Source organism: Salvelinus namaycush, chromosome 26, assembly GCF_016432855.1.
Source record: "Salvelinus namaycush isolate Seneca chromosome 26, SaNama_1.0, whole genome shotgun sequence".
Lineage (NCBI taxonomy): Eukaryota > Metazoa > Chordata > Actinopteri > Salmoniformes > Salmonidae > Salvelinus > Salvelinus namaycush.
This window is the reverse complement of record NC_052332.1, coordinates 389,353-410,185: the sequence shown is the minus strand read 5'-3', so window position 1 is coordinate 410,185 and position 20,833 is coordinate 389,353. Positions and strand designations below refer to the sequence as shown.

General features: G+C 44.2%; 1 protein-coding gene across 1 annotated transcript in view; it reads left to right on the top strand.

The window, feature by feature from the left end:
* Positions 1-206: 206 nt before the first annotated feature.
* LOC120021827 (netrin-G2-like) overlaps positions 207-20,833 on the top strand; it is a 135,375-nt gene continuing 114,748 nt past the window's right edge. Inside the window, exon 1 of the mRNA XM_038965678.1 lies at positions 207-425. Coding sequence (XP_038821606.1) covers positions 207-425 — 219 coding nt within the window. The remainder of the gene's footprint in view (positions 426-20,833) is intronic.

The following is a 20,833-nucleotide window of genomic DNA, read 5'->3' as shown; positions in this document are numbered from 1 at the left end:
GGTGCATTTGCATTTTTCCCATCATCCCCAAAACGTCCCCTTAAGCTCAGGTGAGCGTGCAGACGCATCTTGGTGACAACGAAGTTACTTACTGTGTCCGTATGGTCCTCAGTCGAGTTCCATGCTCTTCGCCCCAACTCTGACTACTGTGGCCGCCCTCGCCCTTTGCCGCCAGACCCCACTCGTCCTCGGACCACTCTCGTGCCATGCTCCGCCAGGCCGCGTTGCTCCTCCTGCACTGCTTTGCCTCCTTGACGCTGGGCCAGTATGACCTGTGCAAGTCCCTGGTGAGCACGGACGATGGCGCAGTGTGGGAGCAGTATGCATGCCAGCCCAAGGCCCAGTCCATGAAGGACTACATGCGGGTGAAGGTGGACCCGCCGGGCATCACCTGCGGCAACCCGCCCGAGAGATTCTGCACTCTGGTAAGTTGAAAAGGTGGAGTGGTTGGTTAAATGTAATGCACTGAAATTGATGTTGGAAGTTGCTGCAGTGAGGGTGATGAATTAAAGAATTAGTTGAATTGACAGGCCTGAACTATAGTCCAGGGAACATCCAGGCAAGGGGTAACCTATCGCAATGCCTATTTGCAATCAACACTATTTCAGTGTGACTTTGGGAAAGCCTAATTTGTTTGCGGACTTAAATAACACAGTAAGAGGCGATATGCAGAGTTTTTTTCTCTATAAAGGAAATGTGAGAACAACAGAAGCAGAGTTGGATAAAAAAAACATACCATTGGGCTTAGTCAGGTCAGAACCTCCTGATGCAGTGTGAATTCGAGCAGGCTTGAGCGGGCCTTGGCCAAGTTTGGCGGGCTCCAAAAGCCATGACATCAGTGAAATTACTTGGCCATGGGCTCGAGCTCACTGAGAGCGGTGCGGAGGTGTTGTTTACATTCACATTGTGTTGGCAGACTGTCAACCGGCTTGATTGCGTTTTCGGGAGGACTTCAAATTTCGCCTGCTAAACAGCATCAAGACGAGAGAGAGGGTGGAGGACCTTTCGTTTCAAGGGCACTCGCAGGGCGAGAGTGGAGAACTGCGGGAAAATACTAGGCATTAGAATGCAAGGCTCAACGTTGTAGTTCCCACTTTAATAGGTTGTTGAGTGGAATTAAACTCTAGAAGTAGGAAGTTTGGATAGTTTGAAACTTTTTAGAATAGGCTACCTCTGTGGGCCATTTTAAGCTACAGCATACTGCTTACTTTTAATTGTCACAACTTGACACAATCTGAGTGTCTACTTAATGTGTTTGGCGCAGGATCCCTATCACTTGGCTGGACAATCCTTGTAACAGCTACCCAGTCAATGAGTCAGTGAGGTAATCAGATGAGGGAGGACTTACAACCAAGGACAGAGATACAGAACTCTAATAGAGTAGAAGTGATTTACTCATTATCCACTGATGTCTCAGAACCACACTTTCACAAACACACACTGTGTATTGTACACTCTTAGAAAAGGTGCTAAGTAGTACCATATAGGGTTCTTTGTGTTGTCCCTATAGGGGGACCCTTTTTGGTGCTGGGTAGAACCTTTTGCAGAGGGTTCTAGGCTTTTTCAAACAACCATCTGTATATGGTTCTACCTAGAACCCTCTATGAAGGGTTCTGCTTAGAATCCTCTATGAAGGTTGTACCAAGAACCATTTTATCATCTGAAGGTTCTTCCTAGAACCGTCTACGAAGGGATCTACCGAGAACCCCTTTGGAACCCTTTTTTCTAAGAGTGTATGGCTACCATAATCCTGAATTTTACAGACACACAGACACACACCTCATTGAGACTAATAACAGGACTCAAGGATCATTTGATAACGTGAAGCAGAGTGGATATGCTCCTTCCTCAGATACCTAATGGTTAATGATTTGTTTAATGTAGAAGTAGCAGAAACTGCTGACGGCCTGAGAAAGCCCTCTCCAGTGACTGCTCCTCAGAGGGAGAGGTGGAGAGAGAAAGAGAGAGAGGGGGGGGAGAGCGAGAGAGGCTGAGGTGTCCTGTGTGAGAGAGAGAGAGAGAGAGAGAGAGAGAGAGATGCTGAGGCGTCCTGTGTGTGTGTGTGCGAGAGAGAGATGCTGAGGCGTCCTGTGTGTGTGTGTGAGAGAGAGAGATGCTGAGGCGTCCTGTGTGTGTGTGTGAGAGAGAGAGATGCTGAGGCGTCCTGTGTGTGAGAGAGAGAGATGCTGAGGCGTTCTGTGTGTGTGAGAGAGAGAGAGAGATGCTGAGGCGTTCTGTGTGTGAGAGAGAGAGAGAGAGATGCTGAGGCGTCCTGTGTGTGTGAGAGAGAGATGCTGAGGCGTCCTGTGTGTGAGAGAGAGAGAGAGGCTGAGGCGTCCTGTGTGAGAGAGAGAGAGAGAGAGAGATGCTGAGGCGTTCTGTGTGTGTGTGTGTGTGTGTGTGTGTGTGTGTGTGTGTGTGTGTGTGTGTGTGTGTGTGTGTGTGTGTGTGTGTGTGTGTGTGTGTGTGTGTGTGTGTGTGTGTGTGTGTGTGTGTGTGTGTGTGTGTGTGTGTGTGTGTGTGTGTGTGTGAGAGAGAGAGATGCTGAGGCGTCCTGTGTGTGAGAGAGAGAGAGAGGCTGAGGCGTCCTGTGTGAGAGAGAGAGAGAGAGAGAGGCTGAGGCGTCCTGTGTGAGAGAGAGGCTGAGGCGTCCTGTGTGAGAGAGAGAGAGAGAGGCTGAGGCGTCCTGTGTGAGAGAAAGAGAGAGATGCTGAGGCGTCCTGTGTGTGAGAGAGAGAGATGCTGAGGCGTCCTGTGTGTGAGAGAGAGAGATGCTGAGGCGTCCTGTGTGAGAGAGAGAGAGAGAGAGAGAGATGCTGAGGCGTTCTGTGTGTGTGTGTGTGTGTGTGTGTGTGTGTGTGTGTGTGTGTGTGTGTGTGTGTGTGTGTGTGTGTGTGTGTGTGTGTGTGTGTGTGTGTGTGTGTGTGTGTGTGTGTGTGTGTGTGTGTGTGTGTGTGTGAGAGAGAGAGAGATGCTGAGGCGTCCTGTGTGTGAGAGAGAGAGAGATGCTGAGGCGTCCTGTGTGTGAGAGAGAGAGAGAGGCTGAGGCGTCCTGTGTGAGAGAGAGAGAGAGAGAGAGGCTGAGGCGTCCTGTGTGAGAGAGAGGCTGAGGCGTCCTGTGTGAGAGAGAGAGAGAGGCTGAGGCGTCCTGTGTGAGAGAAAGAGAGAGATGCTGAGGCGTCCTGTGTGTGAGAGAGAGAGATGCTGAGGCGTCCTGTGTGTGAGAGAGAGAGATGCTGAGGCGTCCTGTGTGAGAGAGAGAGAGAGAGAGAGATGCTGAGGCGTTCTGTGTGTGTGTGTGTGTGTGTGTGTGTGTGTGTGTGTGTGTGTGTGTGTGTGTGTGTGTGTGTGTGTGTGTGTGTGTGTGTGTGTGTGTGTGTGTGTGTGTGTGTGTGTGTGTGTGTGTGTGTGTGAGAGATGCTGAGGCGTCCTGTGTGTGAGAGAGAGAGAGAGAGATGCTGAGGCGTCCTGTGTGTGAGAGAGAGAGAGAGAGATGCTGAGGCGTCCTGTGTGTGTGAGAGAGAGAGAGGCTGAGGCGTCCTGTGTGAGAGAGAGAGAGAGAGAGAGAGAGGCTGAGGCGTCCTGTGTGAGAGAGAGGCTGAGGCGTCCTGTGTGAGAGAGAGAGAGAGAGGCTGAGGCGTCCTGTGTGAGAGAAAGAGAGAGATGCTGAGGCGTCCTGTGTGTGAGAGAGAGAGAGAAATGCTGGGGCCTCCTGTATTGACGTTTGCCCTCTAATGGCATGGCCCGGACCTGCAGCTAGAAACTTTAACAATTATGTTTCTGAGCGATGAAATATTGATGCTCTCCTTAATGGGCTTCTTCCTTACAAGGAGCTCCGGACGCTAGCCGCCATGGTATGTTCCGTTCCAGATCCCAGTCTTAGGCTCCCTCTAATGTTCCATAGGAGAGAGAGATATGCTGGGTGGTACCTGGGACAGCAGATTAGTTTTAGTCATCAGTTTCTATACCAGCTGGGATCTATAGGCTTGAGTAGAGCAGACTGGTCCCTTCCTCTTAGATAGTGATGTACTGATATGACATTTTTGGCCGATACCGATATCCAATATTTTCCTTGCCAAAAAAAGATACCGATAACCAATATTTAAAATTTTTGCAGCCTTTTAAGCATTCTAGAACAGTTAAATAGTTAACACACACACGGACACAGCGGTCTAACAGGCTGACCACACCGCTTGCGTCGCGTGCGTGAGCGTTGCAAAATAAATGTAGAAATCTATGTTATTCAATTATTGCAACCACACTGCTTGTGCGCGCCAACGGGCGTCTGCGTTGCCACGGGCTAAAATAGAAATCAGTCCTGCCTCTCCCATCTCCTCATTGGTTTATAGAAGCAGGTACCCATGTGCCATCTCCTCATTGGTTATACCAATGTGGGTGACTGAAAGACGAACGAGGTCAGTGGCGGTAATGCACCTAATTTATGAAAGTTGCCAATCGCAATATAAAGTCAAGAGAAGAAAAAGCATGGAAGGAAGAGAGATGACTAGAAACGATTCGGTTGACCGTTTTATGTGTAGATTAATTGGCGGAGTAGAGGACCTTGTGCATTTCAGGTAAAATAACAAGTCAATGTTTATATCCCAGGACAAATTAGCTAGCAACAGCAAGTTAGCTAACTAGGACAAATTAGCTAGCAAGCTAACTAGCTAAATTGCCATAAATGTTTAATGCTTTTCGACCTGTCCCCAAATTAATAGAATTGGTTCAGAGCTTGTTTTGATATTTTAACCTGCGTGTCGTGATCGCGTTTGGTGTGGGGGGACAAAATATATTTATGCACGATGGCGCCCGCGCGCAGCCGGATTGGGTTCCGTGTAAGGCATTGCATCTCAGTGCAAGAGGCGTCACTACAGTCCCTGGTTCGAATCCAGGCTGTATCACATCCGGCCGTGATTGGGAGTCCCATAGGGTGGTGCACAATTGGCGCAGCGTTGTCCAGGTTTGGCCGAGTTAGAATTTGTTCTTAATAACTGACTTGCCGAGTTAAATAAAGGTTAAACACACACACACACACCACACTGACCAAAAAGTTATTTTGTTGGCATTTACGTATGTGCCCATTACCAGTCAAACATAATCAAAGCCTATTTCTTTCACTTACTTGCTGTGCTGTTTCGTTGTTCATTTGTTCAGTCGTTTCATTCTCAACCAGGATTTCTATGGAACGCCGTTTGGGTCTTTGTATGTCAAAAAAGATACACGTGTCAAATAAGCTTGTTGACCAATCAGGACCTGAATATGACTGCACGTCACATAATAATTTAACGCGTTCATAAATGTTTTACATAGTTATTACACATTGATTACACTCACTCGTATTTCATATGTCACAACGATTCATTGATACGCATGCTATGATGCTGGTAAAGTTGTCTCGCACACCTACAGTGCTGGTCATAAAAAAAGCTATCTAGCTCATGGATGCAAACAATGTTCTTCCCCAAAAACATAGCAAAACGACAATCTTTTTCAGTAGCTATAATTACCTAGCTAACTATATAGCTAGGTGTCTTCATCTAAAATAACCCTAATGTATAAGACAGTTCTTATTTGATTAATGGTGGTCGGACCCATCTATGTGAAGCTAGCCACAATAAGGATTAGCCACAATAGTGGACTTTGTGGTTAGCCTTCAAAATAAAAGTATGTCATTGACAGTGATGCAAATGAATACAAATAGTAGAATTATACCATCATTTAATAGATCATGCTAAACGAGATTGTAATGTTATATAAAATCAACAAAAGACAATAATTTGTTAATTTGACAAAAATCTGTTGAAATCACACTGGCTGTGTTATACTTTAGAATTGCATTTGGGGCATACTTATTTCACTGTACAGCCTTACCTATGGATTGTGGATCAATGACATGGGGTAGCAGTCTACTCAGTGACACCCAGAGAACATTAGCATCGTAGCTCTTATTGCGGGACTCTGAAACAACTGTGAATTGAGCCACGTTTATTGTCAACCTATGTGTATTGAACACTATTCCAGAGGAAAAACAATACTGTGTGGATGTTTTGGAGTCTGATAACTCTGAGGAGGACATTGGGTAATAATATATTGGGTATTGAGTAGACTGATACCCCATTTCATTGATCCCCAATCATTAGGTAAAGCTGTACAGTGCAATATGAATGTCAACACACAATAGGCTGACTGGGGAGGGGATTTCACACAGTCACAGTTCCGCGATAAGAGCTACAATGCTAATATTTGCGTAAACTCTTCATCGTTGTGTTCTTTGGGTGTCACCGAGTAGACGGATACCCCATTTCATTGCTTCACATTCCAACCTTGTTTAACATTATTTAGTCTAAATATATGGCATGATTCCACCAATTGTAACCCTCTGCATCAATTTCAAAGAGGTACTTTTATTTTGAAGGTGAACCGTACATTCCACTATTGTGCCTAATCCTTAATATGGCTAGCTTCACAACACATAACCCGGTCTGGTCTCACTAGCCAGATGAAGCTAGCTGGCTGCTTTGGGCAACAGGGTTAAGTAGCTGGCTGGCTATTTATTTTCATGAACTGAAGTTCAATTTCAATAGGCAAACAACAAGTGGCTACCAAGCTAATACCTACGCACAAGGATTCCTAAATCATTAATAAGAATAGTTTAAATGACTGCAGTTTCAACTGGTCATTGTTTTCAGCCTGGTTTTATTGGCGCTATCTAAGTACCAAGCTAAAGCTAGCTAGCTACCCCAGAAGTTGCGGTTGAACAAATAATGCTTTATTACCAACGCGGTATTGTAAACCCATTGTTCGTGTTTGCTTGTTTGCTGACTTTTTTTGTACAGCTTTGACAGTGCTACTGATAGTAGTGGTGGCGCTTGGCTTGCACGTGCAAATACAGAACACACAACATTATATAATAGAACTGTGTTATTTGACGTGTCAAATTAAAAGCTTATTTAATTCGTCAAATAATGTTATTGTCAAATAGTGTTATTTGACGTGTATCTTTTTTGACACGCAAAGACCCAAACGGTGTTCCATAGTATGTCATGAAGATAATAGCAGTAACGCCATTACTGTGTACTCCGGTAGGGCAACATCTGAACAATAGCGCACTTGGTAACGTTATTGTGTACTGGTGCTCGACCAGTTGAGAAAGCCAACATCACCCACGACAGGGAACGGTTGATTGTCAAGGACAATGAATTCCATTATCTTGGCGTTAATAGATTTTGCCTTTGAGTTGTCTCGCTGAAATTTGATTTATCTTTCAATTGACTGCTCGACTTGTTGACTGCTCGATCCACACAGCAGAAATTGTGGGCAAGGTTAGGGATGCTGTGTTGCACGTGGCGTCATTATGAGGTGTACCTACATTATATAGGTATGCACGTCAGCTTTCACATCGGCGTTAAACTAGACATCAGGCCGATACCGATGTTGGCATTTTTGGCTAATATCAGCCGATTCTGATATGTTCACCAATATATCGTGCATCCCTACTCTTAGATTATCTAAGGCTGTGTGTCGTCACCATTCTGCATACTTCATTCCTTCACTGAAGTGTGCACTCGTTAACTCCCCCAAAATCCTTTATTTAGAAAAGTTAAATAGTGATTGAACTTTCAACAATCTTGGTGTTCATCGGAATAAGTAACAAACAGAGAAAGTGTGTGTGTGCATGTATGTTTGTGTGTATGGATGCATACAGTACATGTGTGTGTGATGGCAGTTCAGCATCTGTGTACAGTATGCATTGGTAGAGAGCGCCATGGTGCTGAAATGGTTTGAGCCCCAAAGAGAGAGAGCAGCACTTGGAAGACACCGACATGGTGCTGAAGTATATGAATGGACATATGGACATTAGTCAGATCCCAATACTGTTTTCTATTACATTATGCAATAGTGGGACAGATGTAACTTAAATACCTACAGTAAACACACACACACACTGTGTGTGTGCATGTGTATGTGTATGTGTGGGTGTTGTATGCATGTGTGTGTTTTATGTGTGTATGTGCGTGCGCTTTTTCACTAATGTATGTCCCCACTGTAACTTAATTATTTTTCACCTGAATACACTGTTGCCCCAAAACGAAGGCCGTGAAATTCAGCGGATGCTAGTTTGGTGTTGAGGCACAGATTTCCCTGCCTTCGTTTAGTCCTGTTCCTCCTCTCGTCTGGGATACACATTTTTATATTCATCTCCTGTTCATGGGGAGTGGAGCTAGCTATAGGTAGTGTCCTTCTCTGCCAACTTGGGGCAGTATGGTAGCTCCTTTAAAATGGCGGCCCTCTTTCTTTTGAGGACGATGCTACTGTACTGTAGCGAGCTCTCTATACATGGTAGTTGTACTGTTTTGGTGGTGTGTAACCCCTGGGGATGGTGTGTGTGTGTGTGTTGCAGGGAGGGAGGGAGAGAGAGAGAGAGAGATAATGATGAGGGAGAGGTGGAGAAGATCACATCTTAGCTAAGCAGAAAGATGAAATCAGACCAGCACTGTCCGCGCACATACACACACACACACAAACACAGACAACAAGCCTGCGTTAGTGTACAGTACGTCTTTCATGTGGCTTGGTTTGAAGCAAAACCTTCAATCAAGTCCCTTTAGGTAAAGTACCCCCATGAAAATTGATTCCTCGCCATGTATGAGTGTGTGTAGTGACAGATGAGGGATGAACGGAGTGTGAGTGTGTACAGTATGTTCATGTGTGAAAGAAGGGAAAAAAACCTTCCTCTTCCACAACAGATTTTGCCTGTTTTAGAAGGTAGAAATCAGCCAGCTCTAAAAATAGACGAGGGAGAGGGAGAGAAGCTTAGCGGAAGAGGAGCATGCTTGAAAGGAGAGGAAGATGGCAGCTGGTAGTGTGGTGGAGTAGAGAATAGCAGAGAGGAAGAGGTGAAGCTAGAGGTTTTACTCTCGCCAAAATCTGTCAAAAATAAGCCCAATGCGTTTCTATGGACCTAAGCTTGTTCCCTGCCTACCTGCCTTTGGGACAATGACTCCCATTGTTATGGCGGAGACATGAGTGTCTCGTCATTATATACCGATCTATGAGAACAGTCAGTAGATCACTGCTGTCCCAGTCTGGGCCCAGGGCCATGCCACCTCCCCCTGCTAAAGCAAGGCTAACCCAGCCGTTGCCCTTTCCCTGGCTACCTCTGCCCAGGGTAACATACAGGGCCACCCAAACTCAGCAGGCCTTGTGTTAGGTCTGTGTTATACTATCCTGATTATCCTAGTCCTGGAAAACCAGCCAGTAGTGTTGGGGAGGTTGCCTACCCCGCCTTCAGAGAGTTATAGATACTCGCGCTGTTTATCCACGCTTCATTGGTCTGTTTCACTTGACGGCACTCCGATCTGCTTTTGTTAGATGGCCCTCCAACCTGCAAGCTTTTTTTACTGTTGTATCTGTGTTCCCTTTCTTGTAATGTCACTTATTGCCCACTTTACTATCATCCTGGGCTTATAGATCGAGACCTGCTGTGGATATGGGTACGGCCCGGCGCGAGATTTACACCCTCTCCCCCAGATTTTCAAGGGCCAGCGAGAGCTCACCGGACGCCGCCGTAACCGCAACTCTTTCCAGGGCTTGGGCCCCTCTCTCGGGGCGAACACATTCCACGGCGCCCTGTCCTTCACAAAGAAAAGAGAACTCTCCCTGGGATTCCCGCCAGCTTCTCTGGGAAAGGGTAGCGTTACCGCACTGGACTACTCGCAGCGTCCGTCTCCGCCACTCCGGATTCGGGGATCTGAACCTGACTATCTTTCGAGGCCATCGACCCTCCCTTCCGAACGGCGTTCGCCCAGAGAGCATACATCTATTAGGACCGACTGACCCATGTTCGACTGCTGTTCACATGGAACCCTTCTCCACTTCGGCCTTCAAAGTTCTTGTTTGAATATTTATCAATTTTCAGGGCTAGTTGATTCGCCAGGTGAGTTGTTACACACTCCTTAGCGGATTCCGACTTCCATGGCCACCGTCCTGCTGTCTATCTCAACCAACACCTTTTCTGGGGTCTGATGAGTGTCGGCATCAGGCGCCTTTACCCGGCATTCGGTTCATCCCGCCACGCCAGTTTTACTTACCTAATGTGGCCCACTAGGCAACTCGCATTCCACGCCCGGCTACAAAGCAGCCGGCTTAGAATCGGCTTCCTATTTCGCAACAAAGCCTCCTTCACTCATGCTGCCAAACATGCCCTTGTAACACTGACTATTCTACCGATCCATGACTTCGGGGATGTCATTTACAAAATAGCCTCCAACACTCTACTCAGACTACATCCAGTTTGCTATCACAGTGCCATCCGTTTTGTCACCAAAGCCCCATATACTACCCACCCCTGCGACCTGTATGGTCTGGTTGGCTTGCCCTCACCACATATTCGTCGCCAAACCCACTGGCTCCAGGTCATCTATAAGTCTTTGCTAGGTAAAGCCCTGCCTTATCTCAGCTCACTGGTCACCATAGCAACACCCACCCATAGCACACGCTCCAGCAGGTATATTTCACTGGTCATCCCCAAAGCCAACACTTACTTTGGCTGCCTTTCCTTCCAGTTCTCTGCTGCCAATGACTGGAACGAATTGCAAAAATCACAGAAGCTGGGGTCTTATTTCCCCCTCTCTAACTTTAAGCATCAGCTGTCAGAGCAGCTCACCGATCACTGTACCTGTACACAGCCCATCTGTAATTAGCACACCCAACTACCTCATCCCCATATTGTTATTTATCCTCTTGCTCAGTTGCACCCCAGTATCTCTACTTGCACCTCATCTGCACATCTATCACTCCAGTGTTAATGCTAAATTGTAATTATTTCGCCTCTGTGGCCTATTTATTGCCTTACCTCCCTACTCTTCTACATTTGCATACACTGTACATAGATTTTTCTATTGTGTTATTGATTGTACGTTTGTTTGTGTAACTCTATGTAGTTGTTTTTGTCGCACTGCTTTGCTTTATCTTGGCCAGGTCGCAGTTGTAAATGAGAACTTGTCTCAACTGGCCTACCTGGTTAAATAAAGGTGTAATAATAAAAAATAAAAAAAAGTTTGAGAATAGGTTGAGATCGTTTTGGCCCCAAGACCTCTAATCATTCGCTTTACCAGATAAAACTGCGAGACTTTGAGCGGCAGTTATCCTGAGGGAAACTTCGGAGGGAACTAGGTACCAGATGGTTCGATTTGTCTTTCGCCCCTATACCCAGGTCGGATGACCGATTTGCACTTCAGGATCGCTACGGACCTCCACCAGAGTTTCCTCTGGCTTCGCCCTGCCCAGGCATAGTTCACCATATTTCGGGTGCTATCGCATGCGCTCACGCTCCATCTCCCGACAGAGCGGGCGAGACGAGCCGGTGGTGCTCCCGGCCCCACAGGGCAGGGATCCCACCTCAGCTGGCGTGCACTGTTCCTCACTTTCATTGCGCCACGTGGTGTGTTTGGAGAAAACCTTCTGACTTGCATGTGCGTTAGACTGCACAACAAAACCTGCACACAGGTGCGCCATGCGGCCTTGCTTAACGGGGAAAGGGGGGGTGGAGCTGGTCGAGCGCAACCCAGGCGACATGAAGATGCGGGAAACCGGGCTGGGGCTCAAGCCACCCCCCTGGTCATGAACCCTGCTCCGAGGGAAGGGAGAGGCGGGGGGCGTGAGTCCCCTACCCTACCCAGCCCACAGCAGAGTTTTGTTTTTGGAGCACAGCCCCGCGCCCGCGGCTGGCAACCCATTAATGATCACCTATGGGAACCTTGTTACGACTTTCACTTCCTCTTGATAGTCAAGTTTGATCGTCTTCTCGACGCTCCGCCAGTGCCGTGACCGACCTCAGCGGGGCCGATCCAAGGACCTCACTAAACCATCCAATCGGTAGTAGCGACGGGCGGTGTGTACAAAGGGCAGGGACTTAATCATCGCGAAGTGACCAACTATTCACCAAGCTCTTGATTAGATGAATCAGATGTGTTAGTCTTGGGCTGGAAAAAAAAAGTCTGCACACCAAGGGTCTGCATAGATACATTTTTAGATCATGGCAGATAAAGATGGAGCTGAACTGGGAACATAGAACAACTAGCTTTTAACAAAGTTGCATAAACTACACAGAAATAAAAGATTGAGGAACTTTGTCAGGTGCGCCATGACAGGGGGGGTAGGAGTTCAACATAAGCAACAAAGGAATGATTCAATCATCAACAACAAATGAATAGTCCTAAAAGAGCAAACCCATTGGGCACGAAGTGGTTGAATAAAAGTTGTTTCAACTACATTTGTCAACGTATTGTGACGTGGAATCTATGTGGAAAATACATTGGATTTGCAAAAAGGGTGAAATTTCAACCACAGGATTATGTCATCATAGACAAATATTGTGTAACATATGTTGAATTTTTACCTTTGAAACAATGTCAGATTTTCAACATTTATATCCACTATCAGAAAAAAACAATAGGCAGTGCAGCACTGCCTACTGGAGAGTTAATCTAGAGCTATCCCTTTGGTCTCACATCCAGGATTTTAACCAAACCCTAGTTTTGATATTCGTCACTGACTGCTACCAATGTGCTATCATGAGAATGATTATTGAGAGATCTCCACCTAATTACTAAATAGATTCAGTGTTGCTATCAAAGTCATTCCAAAGGTTAGGTTTAACAGAGGAAATGAAATGTAAACAAAAATATAAACGCAACGTGTAAAGTGTTGGTCCTATGTTTCATGAGCTGAAACAAAAGATCCCTGACATTTTCCATATGCACAAAAAGCAAATAAGCTTTTTCCTCAAAGTTTGTGCACAAAGTTGTTAGTGAGCAGTTCTCCTTTGCCAAGATAATCCATCCACCTGACAGATGTGGTATATCAAGAAGCTGAATAAACAGCATGATCATTACACAGGTGCAGCTTGTGCTGGGGACAATAAAAGGCCCCTCTAAAATGCATGCAATTGGCATGATGATTGCAAGGAATGTCCAACAGAGCTGTTGCCAGAGAATTTAATGTTAATTTCTCTAACATAAGCTGCCTCCTATGTCATTTTAGAGAATTTGGCAGTACATCCATCCGGCCTCACAACCACAGAATACGTGTAACCATGCTAGCCCAGAACCTCCACATCCGGTTTCTTCACCTGCGCGATCGTCTGAGGGAGGGGGGGATGTGTGTGCTGAGGAGTATTTCTGTTTGTAATAAAGCCCTTTTGTGGGTTAAAACTCATTCTGATTGGCTGGGTATTGCTCCCCAGTGGGTGGGTCTATGCCCTCCCAGGCCCAACCATGTCTGCACCCCTGCACAGTCATGTGAAATCCATAGATTATGGACTAATTAATATATTTCAATAGACAGATTTCCTTTTTATGAAATATACATCTGTAAAATCTTTGAAATTGTTGAATGTTGCGTTTATATTTTTGTTCAGTATAGTTATATCATCAATGATGCTATTTAGGCCTATAAACAATAGGGTCTGAAATTATTGACACCCTTGATAAAGATGAGCAAAAAGTACTGTGTGAAATAAATCATTCAAATACTAAACTATACTCTATGCTCAAAAAACTTTGGAAATTATATTTAAAAAATAGTTTTTTTTCTCCTCAAAAAAGTAGGCGTCAAAATTATTGACACCCCTGTTTTCAATACCTTTCTATACCTCACCTTGCGAGGGTAACGGCACTGACCCTTTTTCTCAAATGTTTTCAGAGTTGGAGAATTCTTAGATCATTCCTCCTTTACAGAATCCTTCCAGATCCTTGAAATAATTTGTCTGCGCTTCAATTCAAACAACTGGGTTTCAAGGTCGCAGACTGAGATATGCAAAATGTTGATTTTTGTGGCCAATTAACCATTTCTTTATGGATTTGGGGGGTTTGGGGTTATTGTCTTGCAGGAAGATCCACCAAGTTTCAACCTCCTAGCAGAGGCAACCTGGTTTTTAGCTAAAATGTCCTGGTACGGGGTAGTTCATGATACTGTTAACCTTAACAAGAGCCCAAGGACCACTGGAAGCAAAATAGACCCATAACATCAAAGGTCCACCACCATATTTTACAGTAGATATGGGGTTCTTTTCTGCTCATGCATTCTCATTTCGATGTCAAACCCACCACTGGTGTGAGTGCCCAAAGAGCGATTTGATTTGGTTCGATTATATGAAAATAGAGCACTTTGGTGTCGAAATGAGAATGTATATGCAGAAAAGAACCAAATACCTACTGTAAAATATGGTGGTGGATCTTTTCATAGTTTATAATTCTATTTCTTTTAGGTGCAATGTTTCATATCTGCGTGCATACGAGAGTGTGTGTTTGTGTACATGATGTACATGCATGCTGAGACTGTTTAGTTACACATGGTTTGTTGGTGGAATGATATCAATAAAGCCTTAGGCGGTTCAAATTGGGACTAAGGAGGATCTGTTACTGGGCTCAGACAGCCTGAGGTGAAGAACTCACACCACCTTTAAGCCTCCCAATGATACCACTTCACCTCTCTGCCTCTTGGATCCTTGGATGAAGTACAATATTGGGAACATAGCCTAGGGTTCGTAAGTTAAGATTTCCTGTCTTTAGCCATGGGATACTTATAGCAAAAAGATAGCAGGATATCCTGTGTCCCTTGAAATATGTCCCCAAAGCTGCTAAAGTTGGTTGAGTATTATTTTATTAGTACTTAGGCTGAGTTTCATAAATGGAACATAGGCTAAGTGTTACATTTTCATACAGCTATGGTAGCCATAGGCTCAATCTCCCCCTAGTTTTTGAGTGTCCCTCAAACAGAGCAACTAGTGGTAAGGAGAGATAAGTAACCCTGGGGATTGGGACATCACTGTCTCATTTGCACACAGCAGAAGCCGCCAAAGGATAGCCTACCACACAATGCAGACCTGGCTGCTGGTAATCTGGGCACACTGTCCTGTGGTGGAGCAGCAGCCAGATGACCCGGCCCTCATCACCCCTCTCCTCTCTCGTCACCTCTCCTCTCTTCCAGTACTGGGATTTGTCTCCTATTTTTTGGCCTGCTTTTCACAGCTGCATGCATTACAGTACCAGTCAAAAGTTTGGACACCTACTCATTCAAGCGTACAGTACCAGTCAAAAGTTTGGACACCTACTCATTCAAGGGTTTTTCTTTACTTTTACTATTTTCTACATTGTAGAAAAATAGTAAAGACATCAAACCTGTAAAGACATCAAAACTGTGAAGTAACACATGGAATCATGTAGTAACCAAAAAAAGTGTTAAACAAATCTAAATATATTTTAGATTCTTCAAAGTAGCCACCCTTTGCCTTGATGACAGCTTTGCACACTCTTGGCATTCTCTCAACCAGCTTCACCTGGAATGCTTTTCCAACAGTCTTGAAAGAGTTTATTGGTCAAATAGCCCTTAAACATCCTGGAGGTGTGTTGGGTCATTGACCTGTTGAAAACAAATGATAGTCCCACTAAGCGCAAACCAGATGGGATGGTGTATCGCTGCAGAATGCTGTGGTAGCCATGCTGGTTAAGTGTGCCTTGAATAAAATAAAAATCTGACAGTGTCACCAGCAAAGCACCCCCACACCATTACACCTCCTCCTTCATGCTTCACGGTGGGAACTACACATGCGGGGATCTTTCGTTCAACTACTCTGCGTCTCACAAAGACATGGCGGGTGGAACCATAAATCTCAAATTTGGTCTCATCAGACCAAATTTCCAACACTCTAATGTCCATTGCTCGAATGTCCAAGTTCTTGAAATTTTCCGGATTGACGGGCCTTCATGTCTTAAAGTAATGATGGACTGTTGTTTCTCTTTGCTTATTTGAGCTGTTCTTGCCATAATATGGACTTGGTCTTTTACCAAATAGGGCTATCTTCTGTATACCATCCCTAACTTGTCACAACACAACTGATTGGCTCAAACGCATTAAGAAGGAAAGAATTTCCGCAAATTAACTTTTTAACAAGGCACAACTGTTAATTGAAATGCATTCCAGCGGACTACCTCATGAAGCTGGTTGAGAGAATGCCAAGATTGTGCAAAGCTGTCATCAGGGCAAAGGGTGATTTAGATTTTTTAAACACTTTTTTTGGTTACTACATGATTCCATATGTGCTATTTCATAGTTTTGATGTCTTCACTATTATTCTACAATGTAGAAAATAGTAACATATAAAGAAAAACCCTTGAATGAGTAGGTGTGTCCAAACCTTTGATTGGTACTATATAGACGAATGCATGTACAGATGCATACATGCAGATTCAGGCATTCATATGCACGCACACACACACCAGCCTTTCCTATGTCACTGGGACTCCTCAGGGAAACTGAGCCTGTAATTAACCGTGGCAAAAGAGGGTTAGCAAAATATCGCAGACACACACTCTCTGTCTCACACATCAGCACACCCACACGCAATACTCACACCGATACCCACACGCTCGCACGCACATACACATTTCATCACTCATCCTACTATGTCACACTACTAGTCCCACTATCGCTCACACTCACCAGCATAACAACTGACAACAAGTAACACCAATAACAGACACACACATTTTTATGTACAGGACAATCACATTCCCCAACAGGGCAAGGGAGACAGTCCTCTAGTGACCTAAACTCACATCTCTGAACAAAACAACATAATGCAAGAAAGCAATATCCCATGTCTGTCCCACTGTGTTTTTTTATTTTTATGGGAGGCTCATTTCATTTGATGATTGTTCTAAACACTACATTGTGTTCTTTGGCTGTCATGGACTTTATTCCCCTTGCTGGCAATACCTGGAAAGTACTACAACGAGAGAGAGAGAGAGAGAGAGAGCGAGAGAGTTACAAAGTTACAAAAAAATTTACAAAACATCCCTCTTGTTGGTGTAGGAAATTTGAATTTGATTGAGTCCTATTGCTTTTTAGATAATCACTCCCAATATCAATGCAATTTGGCTGTTTATCTTTTAATTGAATATATGAATGTTCGGTACATAGACCTCCAGTGTTGGGATGTCTCTTAACTTGTTATAATGTTTCCTCTCTCATCAAGATGGATGTGCCCACCTACACTGAGTGTACAAACATTAGGAACATCTACTCTTTCCATGACATAGACTGATCAGGTGGATCCAGGTGAAAGCTATAATCCCTTATTGATGTCACTTGTTAAATTCACTTCAATCAGTGTAGATAAAGGGGAGGATACAGGTTAAAGAAGGGTTTTTAAGCATTGAGACATGGATTTTGTATGTGTACCATTCAGAGGGTGAAGGGGCAAGGCAAAAGATGTCAGTGCCTTTGAACGGGGTATGGTAGTACGTGCCAGTCGCACCAGTTTGAGTATGTCAAGAACTGCAATGCTGCCGGCTTTTTCACACTCAACAATTTCCTATGTGTATCAAGACTCTTTAAAAAATAAAGGAGAGCCGCACACTCTAGGAGCTTAGATGCAAAAATATTTATGTCCAACGTTTCGACAGACAAGCTGTCTTCGTCAGGGTATAATGACAAACACTGCGGGATGACTCATTTTATATAGTGTCAAAAGACACACAGATGTCTATAATCATGGCCGGGTGTGGCCTGATATCATTGGTTAATTCTCATTATTAAAATAGCATACCAAAAACATAACATATCAAGAATGTTCCACCAGCCAACTTGACACAACTGTGAGTCAACATGGGCCAGCATCCCTGTGGAACACTTTCAACACCTTGTAAAGTCCATGACCCAAATAATTGAGGCTGTTCTAAGGGCAAAAGGTGGTGCAACTCAATATTAAGGTGTTCCTAATGTTTTGTACACTCAGTGTATATTAGTCTGCTACATAAATTTTCCAAATTACTAATCAAAATGTCTCTGCGTATCATACTTAGGTTTTAGTCTTTTTAGGCCATGATGACTGAGTGTTGGTATCCAAATCTAGGTCCCTCAGGTGTAGGGATCGAGGGCTTAAGCAAGCGTCTGTTCCAATTGGGACGTGTCCTATCGAATCATAAAACACTGTATACTTTTTAGAACATGGTTATTGAGTGTTCCGAGTCAGACATATGTACCTAAGGAATGAGCAAGCTTCTGTTCTGATTGGGACGAGTCCCGCCCAAAACAAGAACCCACTTATCACCATGGCCCACTGCGTGTAGACACGGCGACAGAGTTCCATCGCGCTGGTCATCACGGTGACAGGATCCCAGCTAGGATAATTGCTGGAGGGACTTAGTGATGCCGGCCACCTGCCGTAGCAGTTGGCCAGGATCTCTGTGTGTGTGTGCATGTGTGTACACACTGCTGGCAGAAGGTAGCTATGTGGGCCAGAGAAGAGGAGAGAGTAGCAGGATAAGGAGAGAGGGGGTAAGGAAAGAGGGTATGGGAGGGGGAGGGTTTAAACAAATACCGACACACACTCACAACCCTCCCATACAAAATGAAATACATCCCGTCCCTGATTATCTGAGAGACAGAGAGGACAGACAATCAGGTCATCTGCAGCTTTCAGTGAATCATTTAGCGCATCACAGCTCAGTCCCTCATACTCAACACACGCACCACATCCAGATGTACAGCGGCGTCTGACATTTTTGTCACCCTTGACAAAGATGAGCAAAAAATAATATAAAATAAATCATGTAAATACTGCGCTGTATTGTATGCACATTTTTTGGTGGGAAATTATATTATTTTATACTAATGCAATTGCTCAGAGAAAGCGATTTTGTTTAATTAGTAATATTTTTTTCTCAAAGATTGGGGTCAAAATTGACACCCCTTTTTTCAATACCTTTCAATACCTCACCTTGCATGTGAGCCTTTTTCATGATATTGGAGAACACATTAGGAGGGATCTAAAGCTTTGTTCACACTGCAGGTCTTAATGCTCAAATCAGTTTTGTTTTTCAAATCTGTTTTTGAATGCTGACTGTCCAAACAGCAAGTTACAAGTGACCAAATCAGAGTTATTTGATGACATGGCTATGCTAGTTAGTAACAACGGGTGTGAGTGGTGTAGGTTGATTGGTGGTGGTTCTTGTGTTTCCCATCACTCAGAAGCTAAGGTGACAACAATGCCTGCCATGGACGTTTCCCAGTTACTTTAAATGTTCAAAATCCTAGTGTTAGAACCCTTTTAAAGCCTCAAAGGATATGATGATCCAACTATATAAAAACACCAGTCAACTAGCTAGCTGTTTAGCTTACTAGAACATTCACTCATTTATTTGTGAACAATTTGTCACGTTCGTCATAGTGATGAGACCAAGGCGCAGCGTGGTATGCATACATTCTCTTTAATTAAACGAATGAACACTTAACAAAGTAACAAAACGAACGTGGAAGCTATATAACACGAGTGCTGACAGGCAACTATACATAGACATAGAATAAGAACCCACAAACTACCCAAGGAATATGGCTACCTAAATATGGTCCCCAATCAGAGACAACAATAAACAGCTACCTCTGATTGAGACCAATCTAGGCAACCATAGACAACCTAGACTTACAAAAACCCCTAGACAATACAAAAACTAAACAAACCACCCTCGTCACACCCTGACCTAACCAAAATAATAAAGAAAACAAAGATAACTAAGGTCAGGGCGTGACACAATTAGCAAAATAGTTAGCTACTACATGTCCTTGTCAAACTGTCAACACTAGCTATGCCAAATAACAGTCTAAAAACCACTTGAGGAAAAATAAATCAGATTTGACCGTTCAGACACAAGTAGCATCTTTCCAGATCCTTGACATCCTTGACAAAATCAACATTTTGCAATGGCCATCTCAGTCTCCGGAACACTATTGAATACCTGTGGTTGAATTGAAGTGGGCAGTCCATAAGCATTGATATCAAGGATCTGGAAAAATGCTGTATGGAGGAATGGTCTAAGATCCCTCCCAATGTGTTCTTGTATAACATAAAACATTTTAGAAAAATGTTCTTTGCCGTTCAGTGCTGGGGGCTAACGTGTTATGTAATCGGATTACTTTTATGAGTAAGGGAGTAAAGAAATGCGTAATTTTTTCAAATTGCGTAATATTATTACAGATATTTTGGCAAACAACTTGTGCATTACTTTCAGAATCATATCTTTACTGAGCACGTGTTTCCATAATCCAATTTGTTTCCTCATTTAGTTTTCGAGCGAGCAGAGAAAGGCTGTTTGGAGAAATGTCATGACAGCTGCTGTCCATAGAAATGTATAGAGTGCACTGTCCATAGAAATGTATAGAGGGTGCACCTCTGATCTTTGCCATTGATCGCTTCTGTGGTAACAAAGGGCTTTCCCGTCTAGTGGCAAGTGTGCCCTTGATAAATCTCCAGGGGTCCGTGTACGTGTGGTCTATAACCAGAACTGGCGGCTCGATAGAAAGATGTTGAATGAAAAGATAGGAAACCTGTACAGATGTTTGGCTTACTTTATATATGACGAATTAAGCAACCCTTATGATAGTGTAACAGATGTTAATCGTACTCTCCTTGCGTTGTGTTTTGTCCAAATAAATCACCCCAGCCAGTGGTCCCAGTTGAACATTATTATCTGTTGTTAAATAGGAAACAGCACGTTAGTTGTGTAGGGCTTAATGATGTTGATGGCAGTCGATGGTAAAATCTGTAGCATGGAAACAACTGTGTTAGCAGTGAGCTTATGTTACATCGGTGCAGGCTAGCTAACAGTTATATACAGAAATCATATACCAAAGCACATCCCAGAAAGCCCCTCAATCCCTAACAGGTACCATATACCCACACATGTATAAATCAGCAATGTACAGCAAACTTGTACACATTGTAAAATAGTATTCAGAACGTGACCTACCCCTTGCATCACATTTTCATACT